At 35.7% G+C, this 19,626-nt stretch overlaps 1 protein-coding gene across 7 annotated transcripts in view; it reads left to right on the top strand.

Moving 5' to 3' along the window:
* CCDC85A (coiled-coil domain containing 85A) overlaps nucleotides 1-12,970 on the top strand; it is a 232,407-nt gene extending 219,437 nt beyond the window's left edge. For 2 of the 7 annotated variants that reach the window (XM_037807377.1, XM_037807376.1), the window contains exons 4-7: nucleotides 50-184; nucleotides 2,969-3,088; nucleotides 6,652-6,750; nucleotides 11,089-12,970. In XM_037807377.1, coding sequence (XP_037663305.1) covers nucleotides 50-184; nucleotides 2,969-3,088; nucleotides 6,652-6,750; nucleotides 11,089-11,178 — 444 coding nt within the window. In that variant the 3' untranslated portion in view covers nucleotides 11,179-12,970. The remainder of the gene's footprint in view (nucleotides 1-49; nucleotides 185-2,968; nucleotides 3,089-6,651; nucleotides 6,751-11,088) is intronic. The other 5 variants (XM_037807382.1, XM_037807381.1, XM_037807379.1 and 2 more) reach the window with 4 other exon arrangements.
* The last annotated feature ends 6,656 nt before the right edge of the window (nucleotides 12,971-19,626 follow it).

Here is a 19,626-nt window from a genome sequence, read left to right as displayed (position 1 = left end):
GGAAAGAGTACATTTCTGAGTGATTGTACCATATTGTTCCAAATATAAGGCCACCCAGAATAGAAGGCAACCTCCAACTAGAAACAGCTCAAATATGGAGAAAGGCTGGGGGCCCAGAGCCCGGCGGGTCTTGCAGTGGTGGCAAGGGTGCCGAGGAATAGGACGATGCCTGCCCACTCTCCCGGTGAGTGAAGATGAGTCCCTGGCTGCATTTGTTTGTGCATAACCAGATGGCTTCTGTTGTGGAGGAAAAGTTATACTGGGGGCGGGTAGAGAACAAGTCCGAACACGTGAAAGGGAGTTGCTTGTTCTTTCGATTTGGGGAGGGAGGATGGGAGAAGAGTCTTTCACCTCCTAAGCAGTCTTCCTCAGTGATTTTTTCCTGAACCTGGAGCTGAAAGTTGAGTTAGCCCAAATACCTGAGAAGAACGTGTATGTACTCTGGATCTTTCATGAAAAGGAGTTTAGCGAACAGAGAGTATTTTTACATTGAAGCTAGATAATTCTCCAATTGTTGGTCTGATTCGACTAAGTACATAAAAATTAACCTTTTACTTTATTTTAACTGTATGATATGCAATGAGAAAACAGTTGGTGTACAACTTTACAGGCATCTGGTCACCTTTGTGGCTTCACCAAACCACATGAAATGTGAACCCTGATCTTTCTTGTTGATTACTAATCCATGGCTCTCAAAGTTATTTTGAAGTAGAACTTACCCCTCCATGATGAGTTGTTCCCTACTATATATACTCTAGGAAAGATCTCACTGTAGCACTTTAGCCTCTTTTTCCTTTTAGAGGATACTAATTTAATAAGTGTGTTTGGTTGGTTCTGAACAGATAGGGCCTGAACAGGACTCTCCCTAAGTTTAAACCACAGGGTTTGGTTTAGACAGGCTATTTCTCATTGACTTTAGCAATTCTCCTAAACCAAGATGCCCTAGAAGATAGAGGTCTCACGCCAGTACGAAAGCATGCTGGTATTGACGTACCTTCCATTGTACCAGTTCTGGGAAGGAAAGCTTTGAAACAGAAGAATTGGGCAGAAGAGGGTTTGAAAGGAAGAACTGGAGAGAAGGTAGCTCAGAGGGGAAGATTAGTGCTTGCTAAAATTGGATTATCTGTCAGAGGAATGATGGCACTGCAATGGTGGGTCCCAAATCAGAGATTTGAAGTGAACTCTGCATAACCTCAGAAGCCTTTTCAGAGTTCATAGGGGTGGTGCCAGTAGGGAAAGAGAAGAGTAAAGGATGAGAGCTATTTAGGGAGGAAGAGCTTCCTTTAAATTTCCTTAGTTTTGGAACTATTTGATTTCCAAAGAGGAAGAGGACATCTAAAATTTGGTGGTGGGAGAAGGCAGTGTGCCCCTTAACCATCTTTAAACTTGAAATGGTTTTCCTTTTATTAGCTATATTGGGTATTTTCAGGTTGATATGATTTGAGGTACAAATACAGGAAAACAAATTTTATACAATGATTTTTTTTTCAGAGGAGGGTGGGACTGTTGTCATTGGAAGTCCTGTGACATCACCTGCAGTTAATGTAGTTATTAGTGGCAGTGGAGGACAGAAGCAGGATAAGTCATCTAAGTTTATATATTCCACTGCTTCCTTGTCCTCACCCTAGTGAGAGTAGGGAGAGGCTCTGATTTGATTTCACAACCCTTTGCAGCGGAGAAAAGAACATGGCCTCAGGAGACTTGTGAGGTTGCAAGAGGAGTTTCAGGACATAACACAAGAAATGGCATCAACAAGAAAAAGGAGAAAATATTCGAAATTGCAAAAAAAAAAATCTTTGTAAAACTAAATGGGAATTGGCAATTTCTCTACAAATAGCATGGTTTACATACAGTCCATGCATACAACTGTTGCTACCCTCGGCTTCTCCGTTCCATTCCTAATGTGCACAGCACAGAAGCTCTCCTATAAGTTCTGGAAAATGTCCCAAACTATTGTTGTTTGCTGCCTCTGTGAACTCACACAGCGGTCCTTCTTAGGGGATTAGAATCATAGGATCAACTTAAATGGAGCAGATGAATATATCTCTTAGAGTTACCTTAGCCATGAAAGAACTGTAGGTTTGTTAATGGCCAGAAATTAAAATCTCTGGAGCCCTCTAAGAATATAATGATCTCCATAAAATACAGGTTGGCAAATTCCCACTAGACTGTGTTTTCTAAGAGGGTAGATGATTGCTGCTCTCTTTTTCTTTGCTGTTCTGCTAGTCTGACCCCAAGCAACTTCTAGAAAATGTACAGACCCCTGGGGGAGATGCCTGGGTCCTGCATGGGTGGCTGTGGCTCTCAGGTCAGATTAATCACACCCAGGTTCTGATTGCTCAGCAATTAAGTTGAAAAGTCACACAACAAAGATGTAATTTCTGATTTATTTTATTTTTCAATTTAAAAAAGGCAAGGAAATATGAGAAATCTTTCCTAAAGAAAATTTTCTGTTTAGTTAAATCTCTTTGGAAAATGCTCCAGTATAGGTCTTTCCCTCGAAGAGATTTTATAAGAGATGCAGTTTCTCCAATGCAAGAATATGATATGTCTGCATTTTTTGAGATATTTGGAATATGGCATTTGACTCGCAGAGTGAGCGTGTTTGATTCAACTGTGGAATAACTCATGAATTCCTGACTCTTGAGTACCTTTAAGTTTCAAAACATTTTTGAAATGTTCTTAATGGCTATTCCTTGGGGGTGGTGGGGGTGGGCTTTGCTCTGTTTGGTAAGTCAAGGATGACACCTGGACTTGCATAGAGATGGGTTTTGGTTAACTATCCTTGCTGTTCTTGCAAGCAGCAAGTATATTCCAGTTAACAGGTTGATAGCATAATAAGACAGACTAGGAAATAACCAACAAAAGGGCTAATTCTCATTTGGCAGTGAAATTGAATATTGAATGACATCTATGTAGTTATAAACGACTTTTGTTTTAATAACAAAGTTGTTGATTTTCTACTAAGGGTTCTTTTAGGTTGTCATCAGGGGCTGATGGGAGTAACAGTTCACCCAACTCTCCAGCTAGCTTCAGTGGACATACCACACCTTCTCAGCAGCCTGAACCCGTGGTACACTCTCTTAAGGTAACCAACTGCGTGCAACCATCTATCCAGAACTTCAGTTGTGTTGTGGTTTGTTCCCTGTAGTCTGGTAGTCCTCACAGTCTTGCTTTACTCATAGAGAATTTTTTTTAACCCCTTACAGTGTAAAGTTTTTATCTTATTTTTTTGAAGTATGATTTTGATTTTTTTTAGACTAAAAAGGGGCTTTGAGTATTTATGGTTGAATCTCTAGTTTCATCATTTTGTTTTGAGTGATGTGATCATTTCTATCTGCATCAAAATTGAAGTCTGATGTGCATGTATATCTATATGTGTAAAATATTGTTATAAGTATTTTTGTGCAATGTTTGTAGCTTGGGTGTCTTCAAATATAGGGAGTCATTAGTTGGCCAAAATGAGGAAGGATACTGTATTTTTCTTTCTTTGTGCATTTGTAATACCTTGTGTAATTTATTAAAAGATAATGGAAATAAACAAAAATTATCCTTTATAGATAGAAATTAGATCTTCAAAATCCAGGTAATGCTCCTTTTTAGATATTAGAAAATATATTACTTTATACATAAAGCTAATTTATTATTGCTTTGACTTCAGATTCTGCAATGACTTGAACAAAGTTTGGCTGAAATTTGTCATTTATCTATTTTCTTTACCAAGATAGTTTTCCAAGCAAGTAAACTTTAAGTAAATAACATAAAATTAATAATAAATAAACAATGTAAACAAACAATATGAATATTTACCTAAAAGAAGAAACTGGTACAGGCTATAAATGATATTGTAAAGTTCAGACAACCCTTCAACTTTTATTAATTCCAAAGTGTGAAACACCGTCTTGCAAATATATCTATAATTCCTAACATGTGGCCTTAATCAAACCTTTTTAAGCCATAAAGTAGTTAAAGTGCTTCAGTCTTGCTTTTGCCACATAAGTTTCATAATTTTTTTTAAAAAATTGTTTCACTTTCAGAATGATTTATCATCAGAATGAAGATGCCCTCTTTTAGAGTATGCCACACCTTCTGTGGCATCCATATAGCAAATAACTAGATGAGGACTTCAGAATGATTTGGGGATGATTTGGTTTTGGCAGAAGATTTAGCTCCCTCATCGTGTTTTGCTTTAGCTTACACCAAACTGAGTTTGCTTCCCCAAAGCCTATGTTGATTGCTAATGAGAAAAGGTAGCAGACCCATGCTGTTGGCCAGTGTCAGTGCACTTGACATTTCTGTCTTAGTCGTGCATAATTCCCAAAGTGAGCAACCGAGAGAAATTCATGGGAAGGCACGACTGAACTGAAACGCACTGCCCTGCATCTGGTGGGTTCTGGTTTATGGACTGACAAGAATCAGGTTCTCGACAACAGCATTTGGAGGACCTTCAGCATGAATCAGGTGCTAGGAAAAGCATTTGGGAAATGGAAAATATACCAGAGATTGGCTTCAGTCTTGTAGTGTGATAGTATGTCTGCACATATTCCAAAAGTAACTCATTGTCCTACTTTTCAAGCTGTCTGAAAGCCATATCAGCCTGTTGCCTTGTTAAATGACAAGTGCAATTTGAATCAGATAAGCAGAGTCATGTTGTAATTTTCCCAGATTTCTCAATGCAGGTGTTCGTATGGCCTAAATGCAAGGGAAGGGCAACGAAGAGCTCCTCAATTTTCTCATAATTTGTTCTTTAATTTTCACATAAAATTTTACCTCAAGAGAGTGAGGTATTATGTTATGATCGGAACACTTAAGTGTACTCTGTTGACAGATGGGTGATACTGAGCTACTGAAGTATCTTTATTGGATAACTGGAGGTTCTTGAATATAAAATGTATTGCTTCCATCAGTTAACTGTGTCATGAAACAGAAATATGTGCAAAATAGTCTATGAGAAATGCATCTTAAGATTATATTGTCAAAAAATGTGGCCATTTGACAAGTTTTATTTTTAAATGCCACAGATCAAAATGTGGTTTATATCATGAAATTTTTCTCTTCTGAAATGGATAATCAGAAGAATGGCTCAGTTTCTCGTCTTCTGATTGATTTCAAAGAAAATTCGAGGCTTTAATAAACTCTATGATGTTATTTGGGGGTATGTGTTATAAATCGGTGTGAGAAGTTAGTCCACTTGTAATAAGACCACATTTTTCTTGCTTAAAATTTCATGATTACTGTTAATTGAAGCTTCACTTCATTTAGTAGAAAGTAACTGATTTGAAGTACACTTTCCCAAGGTGCATAATAAATTGAATTTGTATGCAAATGAGCTTGTTGGAGGAGCTCTTTAAGTTTTCTATGAATATTCACTGAGCATAGTCAGTCATTTCCTTCAATTATGTAAAGAATGGAAACATTCTAATCTGAGCTGAGTATCACATCCTACTCTAAAGTAGTGTGTATATAGTAATAAAGCTAGTGTTTTTGAATTAACAAGAGAAAAGTGTGTGAATTCGATATTCATTACGGGACTGATGTTCAGTAAATATTGGTAGTCTCAGAGTGTCCATGAACTTGACAGGAAGGTTCCAGTTCATGCTCAAGTCATTTATTTTGGCTCATCTGTTCATTGGAGCAAATTCTCAGGTGACACGTTTAGATGCAGCCATCAGCATTGACCATGATAACAGAACCAAGTAGAACAGCAGGGTCACAGTTCAGCATGAATTCTATAGGCTCTTTTAGGAAAAGCATCCATTTTTTATGCTACATCAATGCTTTGATTTATAAGCTGATAGTTACAGAGAAAAAGAAACAGCAGGCAAAGTTGAAGGTTGGTCCTCTTTTGTATTATAGAAAGCTGCAACCCAAGAATTTTACAGAGATTATAAAAGGAATATTATTTTCAACCCATTTAGGGATAATTTAGAAATGTGGAAACATAGGTTTCAGAAATTGTTTAAAACCACCTCGTCCCTGCTTTGCTTTAATGAAAAATATTTAAAAGATTTGCTCAAATATTTTCACCAGAAGAGTCCAGTCACTGTCTTTGCTGCTGTCAAAGTGCCGTCTCCATGTTCCTTTCTTAGGGTGTTAGAACAAGGCCAGGCTAGAAATCTGAGGTCGGTAGTGTTAATGTTAACAAGAAGTGTTACGTGCATATTCCTGGGTTCTGACCAGTTTCACTTGTCACCATCATCTATTTTAGTCATCTTTTCTATAGGCCATGTCTACATATCATTTGGACTGTTTGGTGTGTAATTAATTATACTGCTCATTTTTACAATGGAGCCAGAGATATGACTGTCTCCAAATGGTTAACACTATTAAATTATCTTAATGACAAAATTAACTAAATGCATCCAGTTATTTTAGACATTATAGACATTAGTGCATTCGATTAATTATTAATGATGCAATAAATTGCTTGGAAATCAACAAGTGAATGGCCATTGGAAAATCATGTAGTACTGATCTCAGGTTTCAGAACAATCAACTATTTAAAAAGATATTGCCATATACTAATCCACTCTGATATGCAGACACGGAGAAAGCGAAAGGTTTTACAAAGTGGAGCTCCTTAATGATTTTATACACAACTAACTCTTTTTTTTCCATGTGAAATTTGCTTTTCTTTTTCAACAAATCCAGGTCTTGGATGTTCAGGAAACTATAGATCGCCAACAGGGTAAAGAGTATGAACATGACCTTAGTGAGACAGAAAAAGCTATAGTCAGAGAAATGTGCAATGTAAGTTTAATATGCTTTATTGTATATTTTGTGTTGAAGCCTCATCATAGCTAAGTTACTGCTTTCTAAATACCTACTTTTAAAATGCTGATCAAATGCCTTTATGTTTTTATATGACAATAAAATGAACTCTCACTGTTTTATCTTTAGTTTTACTGCAGTTTTATTTTATTTTATTGCAGTTTTGTTAACACAATAATGATGTTACAGAATATTTAGGTCAGAGATGTCCAGCTAATTCTATATTCCAGAATGATCTGTGAAAGTTTCTAAATATAAAACTTATTGTTTCAACTGTTGTGGTACCAATTTTGATAAAATAATGGTTTCTGTTTCATACTTTTAAGAAATTCCTTAAATATCCATATTTAAAATCCTGTAATAAGCAAAACACAGACTTCTTCAGATTTATTTGTAACCGTACTTGGAAAACTCACTACCTTAATAGATAATATTTGCTTAGTTCTTCATACATATGGTAAGTGTCTTACAAAGTGTTATCTTTACCTTTATTTGCATGCTTCATGTCATGCAAGTATTATCTTTACTTCCAGCGGTTGACACAAATTCAGATAAAAGTAAGGTGAAATGGATATAATCCTCAGAGATAATTAGACAAATGGAAATCTATCCATGAATTTAGAGGGGACCACAGTAAAAATTAAAAAACAAAACAAAACACTACTTTACTTTCATGATGCATGCAATGATTATTTTATGTAATCATTAAAGTAGTTTGGATTTTATTATTAATCCCTGGATGACTTAATTTTTTGAGTAATATGCATGAATGCATCAGTTAATCAAGAAGACTTAGATTGGTGAAGCTTATTAGATGACTAAACGGAATATTGTAGAGGAAACCGTTTGTTAAATGCAGGAAATCATGGTAGATTATATCAAGCATTGATATAAATTGAACTTATATTGTACTTTTATCCTCATACTTTTTCTTCTTTTATGATTTCAAAATTGTCTAAAAATACCCATCAGCTTTAGGTCTATTAGGATAAGATATTCTCAGATTTATCTTCTTGGAATCCAGTAAATATTACTTAAGTCTCATGGGCATTTTATAGGTGCTGGATGAGAGTTTTAGTCTCCTGCTTGCCTGTATTATTGCTGCTTTTTATTTTTCTACCCTTCCAAATTATTTGTTTTTCTTTCTTGCATATCCGTTTTTGTCTGTTTTTGAAAGGCCATTAGTTCTAGTTGTCATTATTTCCTAAACACACCACTGTTTACCTTCTGTAGCTTTTCAAACTGTCCTAAGGCTTTTGTTTGAATATTTCACTCAGATAAAAAAAAATTGAGCCACACACTCAGAATGCCTCCTGCTTCTCATCTGTTGATGAAGGAATGAGAAATGAATTTCAGGCCATAGGAATTGAAGTATAGAACTGGAAGGGACTATGGAGGTTCCCCTCTAGGGCCTCTCCACGGAGTAGTGTGTAGAGCAACTTGGGAATTCAGGGCTCCACCAGACCACAGTGTTCATATATGAACCCATGGGTGAGAACTCCAACACTCGCATTTCATGTTTGAAGAAACTAAGATCCAGAGAAACCAAGTTACTTCCCCAAATTATTCGCTAATGAACAAAGAGGTCAGGTGGGTTCCCAGAGCTCCTTTTAGGAACAGCTTTTTCCACTTTCTGAAGTGTGGTACATCTGGGGACTTGCATTTTCTGTCCTAAAGCATGGAAACCACTGTATCTTACAGGGAGGATCATTTCCATTGTGCTTCATGCCAGGATGTGTTTAAAGAAATGCCAAAAGAAGGATTGCTTCTTTTCTTTTTGGTTGAAATAGTTCTGAAATAGTAGAAAATTCATTTAATAGTCACACAAGAGACTCACTGGATTAAATCTTTTGATTAGTTTTGTGTTCATCTTTTTGTTTGCCCTTATTTCTGAAAGAATGTTTCAGAAGACACCATGCGGTGGTGGTGGTGTTTTCCCCTATATAACATATTTTCAAAAAGCCAAAAATTTGCCCTGCTTCTTTACTTTTACACGTTCTCTGGGGCACCTTTTCTAACTGTCCACTTTTGTCTTCGATCCCCAGAACTTTGGGGAAAATAAATGCAAGCTAGTTCAAATCTGATCCTTAGCACTCATACATTTGGAAACTATTTAAAAGCCAAGTGGGAAAAAAGATGTTGATTTCATACAAAATTGGTGTCACCAATATGAATTATCTGAATATTAAAAATGCATAGTATTGGAGAAAAAAGCAAAAGGAAGACGGCGATGCTGTTTTTTAGGTGTCTAATTTCTTAGAAACTAGCTAAGATTATGAAGCCTTTGTTCCTAGTACAGGAACCATGTACTCCTAAGTAATGGCACAGAAATGTAAAGCTTCTCATAACATTAGATAGGTTTTGAGACTCAGGTAGAACCTAGGGTAATAGAAGTTTTGCTACAGATTCTGGTATTCCTCCTGGAGGAGATAAGTTGTTGACATATATAAAATGAAAAGCCTTTTACTATATAACCACAGCACCATCATGTTGATTAGTAAGCATGAAGTACTTTTATTCTCTTCCCAAATTGTGCTGTAGAAATAAATGCACTGCTCTCTAATAAATAATTGACATATCTTTTTGTAGTAATGGTTATATTTTAGGTTTGGCTGTTGGGCTCTTGTAAATTCTCTGAGGACAGTTGAAATTCCAGGTGGGCCATCTCAGCTATACGCCTACTCTGCTTTCTTAATCAAAAGTTAACTACTCCAGTGTCCACCTTAGGATCACTGGCTTATCTCAGAGACAATGGAAGAGTTTCCTTTCACCACATAGTGATATCTGGATTAAGGTCCACTGCATGCAATATTTGAATACTTGAAGTGGGGCTGTACTTTTGATCTGTAACCATGTAATGCTTTGTGTTTATGATGTTTGCAAAGACTTTGTGTCTATCTTCTGCTTCTAGATCAGACCATATTCAAAGCATCCTGGGGAGAGGTGATTGTATAACATTTATGGGCTAGAAAGGGAAAGTCCATAGCATCCCTTGGCTTCCCAATGCAGTGTTTGTACTTCATCACATTAAATTTATCAAGAAATAAGGCTTTCCGAACTCTCTTGCATGTGGCTTGAAGCAGTATAATTGCTTCCCGGATACTTAAGAATCATAAGTATAACTCCCTTCAAGTACACGAGAACATCTCTGCCATGTAGTGGTGTCTGCTGAAACACAGAGACTAAGTTCCATTGGCTTAGAAATGCATGTAGACAGAGCCGCCTTCTTCTTTATTACTGTGAATAGTTTTGGGTTTTTCTGGAATATCCACTTCTGTTTTAAAGTCAAAGCAAAGTAAAACAAAAAAGGAAAACACAGTCTATGAATACTTAACCAATTGGTTTTGTGTTTATGTTAGAGCAAAGTATATTTTTTGGAATTAATCTGAATATAATCTTTAGAATGAAACACTGGAAGGATTATGGAGTGTGTTTGTGTGTGTGTGTTGTGTGAATTCCAATTAATGTTAGTATATTGGTATATCATTGGTGAATTCAGTGGCTTTACTTTTACACTTATATTGTTCTTGATCTCACCTTTTGCTCTTATCCCTTTAAAATGGCCCATTTTATATGTCTTGTAACTGGATCTCTTCCATTGATTCCTCAATTTATTCTTATCTTTGCCCTGCATTTGGGTGGTTTCTGTTTTGGAAATCTGAGAGATCATACTGTTTGGTGGCTAAGATTTGTGATGACTAGACCTGCAACTCTAGGGAAAGCTAATATTGCACTCAGAATTTACTAGTAATGCTGCCAGCTCAGAACTTAACTCTAGCTCGAGAGCAAAGATTTCTTTATTTTCTTCACTGGAACTGCTTTGATTTCCCTTGTTTTAGGCATGTAATATAGGAACCATGATGATCTCTCTCAGGGGTTCTTAATCCTGGCTATGCATTAGAATCATCTTGAAAGCTTTTAAAAAATACAGTTGCCCAATCCTCACTTCCATCAATGAAATTAGAATCCCTGAGGATAGAAATTGATTATGAGTTCCCCACATACTTAGGGTACAGTCATAATTGAGTGCCACTGACTTAACTAGGGGAATTTTGCACATCATCTGTTAATTTTGACCCTGGCTAATTTGGAGTACTGTGGTTTTGTAGTCCCACCTTACTGAGCGGTTCTTGTGAGTCAGAAGCTTGTTATCACATTTTTTGTTTGTGTTTGCACTCATTCATGTGGTTATTTTGTCTCTTGTCTTCATGTTCTTCTTCCCCCCTCTCATAGTTTCTCCCATAAAACCACAGCATATCACAAATCTCTTTGTGGAAGAGGACAATTAAGATGCTTATTCTTACCCTTTTTTTGAAGGTTGTGTGGAGGAAACTTGGAGATGCTGCAGGTTCCTGTCCTGGAATTAGGCAACATTTGTCAGGAAACCAGTACAAAGGGCCAATGTGAGAAGCTCTCTCCTTCAAATAAGACATCGCCTCTGCCAGAGAGTTAAAAAAAAGAAGAAAAAGAAGAGTTGATCTCCGCAAACCTGGATTCATGGAATAACATGGATGGAGTAATTGTACATTGCACATATTTGTCCTCTAAAACCTTTAGTACAACATCCCCCATCAAACTGATATTTTCTGTCTCTTGCTTCAGTGTCCATAACAGTCACTCTCCAACAAGGTAGCTTTGAAAATCACCATTTTGTTACCAATATGTTCATTAGAACTAAAACGTTTTGACTCTGAAGATCTAAGATTAAATTGGGAATCCTGCATGGAGGGAAGAGTCCAGGGGGGCCTCAGTGATTTTGATTTGACTCATTACATATAATGGTGGGAGTTTTCTGCCATGCTGTGTTGAAGATGAGGGGGTGTCTTCCAGCACCCCAGATTTGAGAGTTGGATACCTATCTCTCATACTTCAGTCACCAAAATACTAATTCCTGAAGCATAATTAATGTGGATGCAAGATAAGATTGGGTTTCTGGCTTTTTGTTTGGTTTTAACATTTGAGGTGCTAAAACTACCACATAACTTCTCTATACCTTCTAGAAGGGTAGCAAGACTTTGTAGAGTACTTATCAGAGGGTGCCATTTGTTTCAATTGACCAAAATAAATACTCATTTTTTTCTTTTGCTCTTGATGCATTGCTCAGAGGGACATGTATTGCAGACAAACCAACCTCCAGATTCATTCAATGTATCCACTGACGTTAATATTAATCATTTCAACTAAAAAATAAGCAAACATAATTTTTCTAAGTGTTTCCAGCTGTGTGATGTCAATTTCTACAATTTTAGTTTCTAGACATGCTGTTATATTTAATAAACTTTATGTAGACCTTAAAATATTGCACTGCATTTATGAAAAAAGCTTTCTTTGCCTACTGCAGCTATCTAACATTTTATGAAACTGACGCATGTCCTTCATTATTGAGGTTAAAAGCTCTTGTTCAGATTGCTTGAGGTTTGAAAAGGGGTGTGCTAGCTTTGCTTAGTTTATTTCTTACTTTTGGTAAATTACTCTCTATATAATATTAGATTGTATGTACTGGAAATGCTATGATAGATATTTTGTGTTTATCCACATGCAATGATAATTTCTTGTATGAATGTTTGAGAGCCCTGTGACAGAATGCTGTTAAGTTTTTACTGTAGTTTAAGATTATAAAAGTAGGAATGCAACAATTCCCAGTTTTCAGATTTCTTCTAAATTATTCAGATTGATACATAGCAGATATTCTCTGTTGTTGTTTTGTTTTTAAAATGAGTTCCTTCCAAAGTGTATTAATTGTCATTGGTGGGGGAAAGTAAGGGGATTTTGTTATACTTAAAAAAGTGTTACTGTGATGAAAATCCAGCCCTTTGTTTCCAGGAAATATTTATGAATTAATTTACTGTAGAATTATCTTTCTAATTATTGTAATTGGGTTACCATTTAAGCCCATCTTTCTTTTTAAATGTTATAGATTTTTAAATGTTATTGCCCTGTTAAAGAAAATTGCTTGCTATATTTACACCTTCTGTCTTAGAAAAGCTTTCATCCTTAAATTGTTGTATTCCTATATTCTGAAGACATTTAAAACAAGTTTTTGTGCCTGCAGCAGAGCCTGCAGAAGCCAATAAAAGGGGCACTGGTCTTTAGACAAAATACTTGTGTAAATTTTGATACTGTATTAAAACTATTTTTTTAAAGTTCTGCATAAAATTGAGTATATGTGTTCATCTTAGCACTGGTAATAAATTATTTAATCTCAGAGTGTTTTTTTATTCTTCAAATTGTTTTTCCTAAATTGAGTAGATTTCTAATGGTCACTTAAATCTCATAATCATCCTGTATGATGGCGGTAATGATAGTAATCAGGTGATTCATTATCTTAAATATAAAACAAAGATATGTTTTTAAATGTCTTGCATAATAAGGGATTTAATATTCAGAGATTCCTCAATTCACACCATTCTTGGTTATAGTTAAAACTTTATAATTACATTTAAAAATATTTTCAAATTAGATTTGAGTTATAGAATCTCTACTTGTTCATTTAATTCATATAGATTTGATTGAATTTAATTCAATTATTATTATTAATGTATTATTAGAATGTCAGTCATTGGAAAGAAGTATACTTGAGAGGAAACACTAAAGAAATGGAAAACATGATCTCTGTATTTAGGAATCTTATACATTATTGCAGGCAGGTAGAATATACACATATGACCAAGACATCAGAACATCAATAGGGTACACACACACCTGCACATACCCTCTCTCTTATGCTCTCTTTTTCTTTCTCTCTTTATATTAGGGAACACACATACTTATTGGAAATCATTAATAAGAATGTGAAATGAGCCTTCCTACTCTTAGTTAGCTTTAGCGCCAACTTTTAATGACAGGATAGATGGACATCCCAGGGCCTGAATCTTGCTATTGCCCAATACCCAACCAGAATGAATGGCACCATTCTCTCAGGTGACTAGTTTATCAATGTATGATCTCATTATCCCTGAGACAAAAGTTAATTTACATATCTTGGCAGAATATTTTTTTCCAATTGTGACACTACTAGACTGACGAACAGACTCTAAACTTTAAAATGAATGCCTTTGAAGTCCCTAGCACTTGCTCAGTCACTGTAGGAAATACAAATCATCTTATGCAACATCTAGTAAAATACTGAAAGTATTGAATGTTCCTTGATTTATTGAACATTTAATGAATGTGTAAACTACCCTTTGAGTAAACACAGCTCTGGTCTCTGACTCTTGGTGTTTACTCTCAAGATACACACAGAAAAGTAGTATTTTGGATGCCAGCTGGGGCTTCCTTTGCCCTTGAGATCTAGATACAGTTGCTGCCAATATCAAATTTCATGACTTGAGGAAGCCATAAGCCTCCTAACGACTCCCACTAATTTCCAGGCTTTGCACTCTTGTGGTAAGCTTCCTATTGCCTTATTTCTTCTTTACATCGGGGGCAAACTGATTTCTCCTTTGGAAACCTTGGCATCCATTCCTGGAATGTGTTTGCATACCTTATCCTGTCTTACCAAGGTAGATTCCCAGCAAGCACAAGACACCTTAATGAGGAATTCATTGATCAGCTCTTAGGAGAATAAAACTTTCTTGATCCCATTATGCAACTAAGGAACAATATATTAGATGGAATCATATGACATTACCAACATGACCATTTTTTTTTTTACCTATAAAAACACATTCCTTGTGGATCAACCACATCTGATGGAGAGACTGTGTGTGTGTGTGTGTATGTGTATGTATGTGTGTAATTACAGAGTAAAGAAGTAAGAGTTGTCATATTGGGCTGAAGATACAGGAAAGTATGCTGTATTAAGTTGCATCATTGAATAAAGGCAGTTTGACTCTAATATATCTAGCTCTGTGTCAGCAACCTCACTGAGTCTCAGTTTGCTCACATGCCAAATGAAGAGAACATCTTTCTTGCAAAGGTGTTGGAAGGTTCTGTTTTGCCTCGCTAATTCCAAAGTTCAATGATCTTGGCAGCCCATGGGGCACAGTGGCTAGTCTTCCAACATTTAAGAGCCTGGATCCATGGGCTGCAGCAATTTGTATCATTAGGCGGGGGGAAGGAATGATATCAGTTCTGGAGAGTTTATCTTCTACCACACAAAAAAATTCTTGTCACACAGTTACACACTTTGAAGCTCTGTTTCTTTATACGTTATCCAGCCCACAACAAGCATTGTCATGGCCAATCACAGCTGATGATTGTGCGCATGGAAAAAAAGAGACATCAGTCTGCAGACATATGAGCAGTACATTGAACAACTAAAATTTCCATTACTACTTGATTCTGTATTTGTTTCTAATGTCAATGAGAAAACATTTGAGAATAAATATTTCCATTTCAAATCACAGATTGTGAGTATTTGCTGTGGCTTCCTCCTGTTGACTCATGCCCTAGAAATGATTGAAAAGATAATTTGAATAAATCCATAATGCAAGTAGAATATAAGAAGTGGTATACTCCATGGACCAGTAATTATGCGGAAATATTGAAAAAGGAAGACGAGCAACATCAGATTGAATAATGAATGCTTAATTCAAAATACATGTTAAAGGGGCTTGTTGAAAAAGGAAGAATGGCTGCAAGCATTCTCCAAACAAGGAAGAGGTTGATACCTGGGCTGCCTTGGGGTCCTGGAGTAAGGACCTCTCCCTCCTTGTATCAGGCAGAGAACAAAAAAGAGAATTTCTCCCAGGCCAGAGCAGAGAGTGAGGGTATTTAAACTGGAGAACAGGGCAAAGTCCTGGGAAGTAGTGACCCCGGAGGACAAAGGACTTTCTGTGCCTAAACCTTTAGATACTGGCACAGGCTTCCCAGAATTGTTGTCCCATCTTAAATGCACTTTAAAGAGGCTGAAGTCCCAAGCCCAGCAGCCTATTCTGCTTCGCCTACAAGCAAGCTATAGAATAAGCACAACAGGCTAATAAGGAAATTTCAATAGTGAGATAAACGTACAACTGAGAATCATCCAACATTGGAAGAAAGCCAAGACCATGAAGCAGAACAAAACAAAGATAATCACATACACTGAGGAAAAGAATTAAATTGAGAGGACTTCAGAAGAGGTACAGCTAATATTCTAAATATTACACTAAATATTGCATTTATTAAAAAGCATTAATTTTGCATCTTGGAAATACAATTTCATTGTTAGAAAACTCAATACATTGGCTATATATCAGAAAGGACACTGCTGAAGAGCAAGTTGTGAATTTGAAGCCAAGAAATTTTCCCCAAATTTTGCTGATTCTGAAAAGTCTGAAAGTTAAGAGAAATGGAAATTCCTTCCAAAAGTTCCCACAGTGCTTTCCTTCACTCAAGTTTCTATCCTTTCATTTTATCATTCTTTACTTTCTCTTTACTAGTTGTTTATAATTGCCCAGTTTTATATGAATTTTAATATTGAGAGCTACCTCAAAACCGTTTGGAAGTGAGGATAAATCTTAAATGAAATATTGTCCTCGTTGCAATGAGATTCAAAAAAGACCCTTTAAAACGCGGTATTCTCATTATACAATTGTGTTTCCCATAGATTTAATGTCTGAGTTATAATTCCATTTGGTCTTATTACCAAGCAGATTTTTCTTTCCTATCAGTTTAGTTTTCTAGATCCTGCTCTGAAGTGATAGCATACGATATAAAACATCATAATTGCCATGGCAACAAATTCATATTCTAATTAGGAAAACAGTTTTATAGGAACACAAATGGTCTGAATTTTTTTGGCCTTTGATATGGACCAATATTGGATATGCGCCAACCTATATGAGCTTAATAGTAGCATTTAGGAAAGTTCTTATAAAATTTTCTTTTCTCTCTGCAACAATCTGTTAGATAGGAATGGGTTTCTGACAATCTCTAGGGCTTTTTTATTTATTTATTTATTTTTTATTAACCACAGGTTTCCCCCAGAGTTTTGTAGCTATCTCCCATTTAGTAGTGAACACATGGGGTGGCTACCCAGGATTCACTTTCTCTTCCTTCTTCCTAAGAGACCACTCTTTGCTTTAGAAATGTAATCCAATTCCACATAGCCCAAGAGAATCAGGAGAAGCTGTTGCCAGTTTCAAAGCTGAATCTTGGTTGGTCTAATACCTAGACTCAAAATCTACACTGGTAATCTGATCCTACTTGCTAATAATTGGTGGGAACTCAATTATTAAACCAATCTGCACATAGCATTCCCATGGTCCAGTGCTGGTCACATGACCTAACTGGGCTTATTGAGTTTCTGGAGAAAAAATTCATTACATGGTTTTTCCTCTCTTGTTGGATGTTCCTAAAGAAGAGTTGTCTGCTTTTGGTGGCCATTTTGGGAGTTTGATTGGAGAAATGGATTTATTGATTTTGTTTGTGTGTGTAAAATAGGACATTGAGTCTTAAGTTTTACATTTTTTTCTGATCTTCTTTTATGTCCTTTAATAATGCTTTGTACTTTTCTTTATGAAGAGATTTCCCTCTTTTGTTAGATTTATTCCTAGATGCCCTGTCATTTTTCTTGATATGTGAATGGGATCTTTGTTTCTATTACGTTTTTTCTAATTGATTATTACAGGAATATAAGAACCCTGTGACTTCCCTTCAGTGCTTTTTTTTCAATTAACATTGGAGAACTCTTTTATTTCCTTCAGCTCGTGTATGCTGTTGGGTTTCCAATGTAGACAACTGTGTGATTATCTAGTGATAACAGTTTCTTTTATTTTAATTCTTAACAGATATTCTTTATTAGCGCAGTCTTTGAAAGTCTACTGCCTTACTAGCTGTGTGATCTTGATCTTCATACTTCAGTTTTCTCACCTATAAAATGGAGATATTAGTATCTAACTCACAGATTATTAGAATTACTATTTAAATCACTGAAAACAGCATTTCACATATAAGTAATATTTCAAGAAATGTTATTGCAAAAGCATACAGTGTCATGTAGTAATAGAGACTCAAGGATTATCATTGCCTTTTCCTTACTTAAAAAAAAAATGTTGCTAAGCCAAAACCATTTCCGCCATGTGAAAGTGTCAGGCTCTATAGCTTATTTGAGTATTGGATCAGATTAAAATTCTTTCTTCTACAAAAGTATTGATTTTGTTAATGAATGTCCACCTGTGGGCATAGATGGATTAGCTGTTCATTCAGAGGAGAATGGTAAAATGTTAATCAACTCTTATAAAGAAAAGATCAGTCTAACCACCTACTTATTTGGTTTCCAAAGCATTTGGAGCATTCCTCAATGCATAGACATTATAGAAATTTGCTTTCCAATTTCTATCATAGTATAATCTAATTATTCTACCATCCAGTTCTTATCAAAAGCCTGGCTGATAAAATTTCTATTTACCAAAAATAATCTAAGTTTCTCACTACTTTTAGTAATTTTAGACTGTCACTTAAACAAATTAGATCACCAGAAGTTTACCATGTAAGCTGGGCTCATAAAATCGCCTTCATTTAGTTGCACTATATGTTTAACCACGTACCATTTTATGAAATGACCACGGGTTTGCTGTAAAAATGGTGCTAAGCATAATATCCATTAATCAGAGGGATCTCTTATATACAATCCAAATGAAATAGTCAGTCTCACATTTATAATTGGGAAATTTTTGTCTCTTATGAAGAAGTAGTGAAATTTTTCCCTCTTCTTTCATTTGGTGTGTTTAAACTTACCGTATTTGGCCTTCTGTCCACCTGTCAAGAAATCCAGAGCCAATTTAAAAGTTCAGTCAATAACCACCAAGATTAGCTTATTTGAATTCCTATTTTTTCTTGGTCCTTGTTTTCTTTTTCTAATTTATTAATCTTTTAACCATGCCAATGTGTCTTTTGTAGGCTCATTAAATATTTTTGAAGGAGCTGTGGGATAATTACATTCAGGAACTTAAAATACTTAGCTATCAGGTTGCCTTTGGCAAATGACTATCAAGTTGCAGGAATAGCATTAAAGAAATACCAAATCAACCACAATAAAGGCAAAACTATACACACACCCATACACACACACATATGCATATATATATACACAGATACATACATATGTATACACACACATCCATACATACAGACAACACTGCCACGAACTTTGTTTTTCCTCTTTTATATTTGCTTATGTGAATAAATCTTTCATTTAAAATTTGGAATAAAATATATATTTTAAGGCAGTTAATTTTCATTTGCATTTAAAGAGAGATTTAGTTATTGAGTTAATTACTTGAATTATCTCTTCCTATAGCAGGTAAACTCAGTTCTCATTCTTTTCTCAGATGGTGTAACTATTTCTAAAATTTTAGTATGAAGCTTTTAAAAGAATACATCTCTGCAGATGATAGACAATGATTTTTTCCTCTCCAGGACTCTTTCTTCAGCTAATATCAGGTGGCCTAATTTCTTTCATCTTGAGAAAAATTTCTTTAGTCCCCAAGGGGAAGACGGTGCAAATCTGAGCCAAGGTCTCATGATTAATGAACACGTCTTTTTCCATGTTACAGGTCAAAACTGGCATTTATATTGGATGAAGTATATTCAGTTCACAGAGGAAGAAGAGGACTTGAAAAAAAGATTTAGGAAATGAAGAATTCAAATTGGTTCAATTTGGTAGTTAAAATGCTGGACAGGCTAGAAGAGAAAACTGATGACTTTTCCCCGTCTGCTCTTCTCATCTGTATTCTTTGCTTTAAAATTACTCAGGAAAACCCACTTTTAGAAATTTGTGTTATTAAGTGACTGAGAACACTAACTAGGAGAACCAGTTTTCTTTTCCTTCTGCTGCAAAGTTCCCAGTGGGTGGATTATGGTACAAGTTTTGCTCCTGTATTTACTACTCTAATGACCTGAACCTTAGCTGAGGCCTCGCTTAGTGGGCTT

The sequence above is a fragment of the Choloepus didactylus genome, chromosome 17 (assembly GCF_015220235.1).
Source record: "Choloepus didactylus isolate mChoDid1 chromosome 17, mChoDid1.pri, whole genome shotgun sequence".
NCBI classification, from domain to species: Eukaryota; Metazoa; Chordata; class Mammalia; order Pilosa; family Megalonychidae; genus Choloepus; species Choloepus didactylus.
The sequence above is the reverse complement of the archived record's forward strand: the minus strand, read 5'-3'. Positions and strand labels throughout refer to the sequence as shown.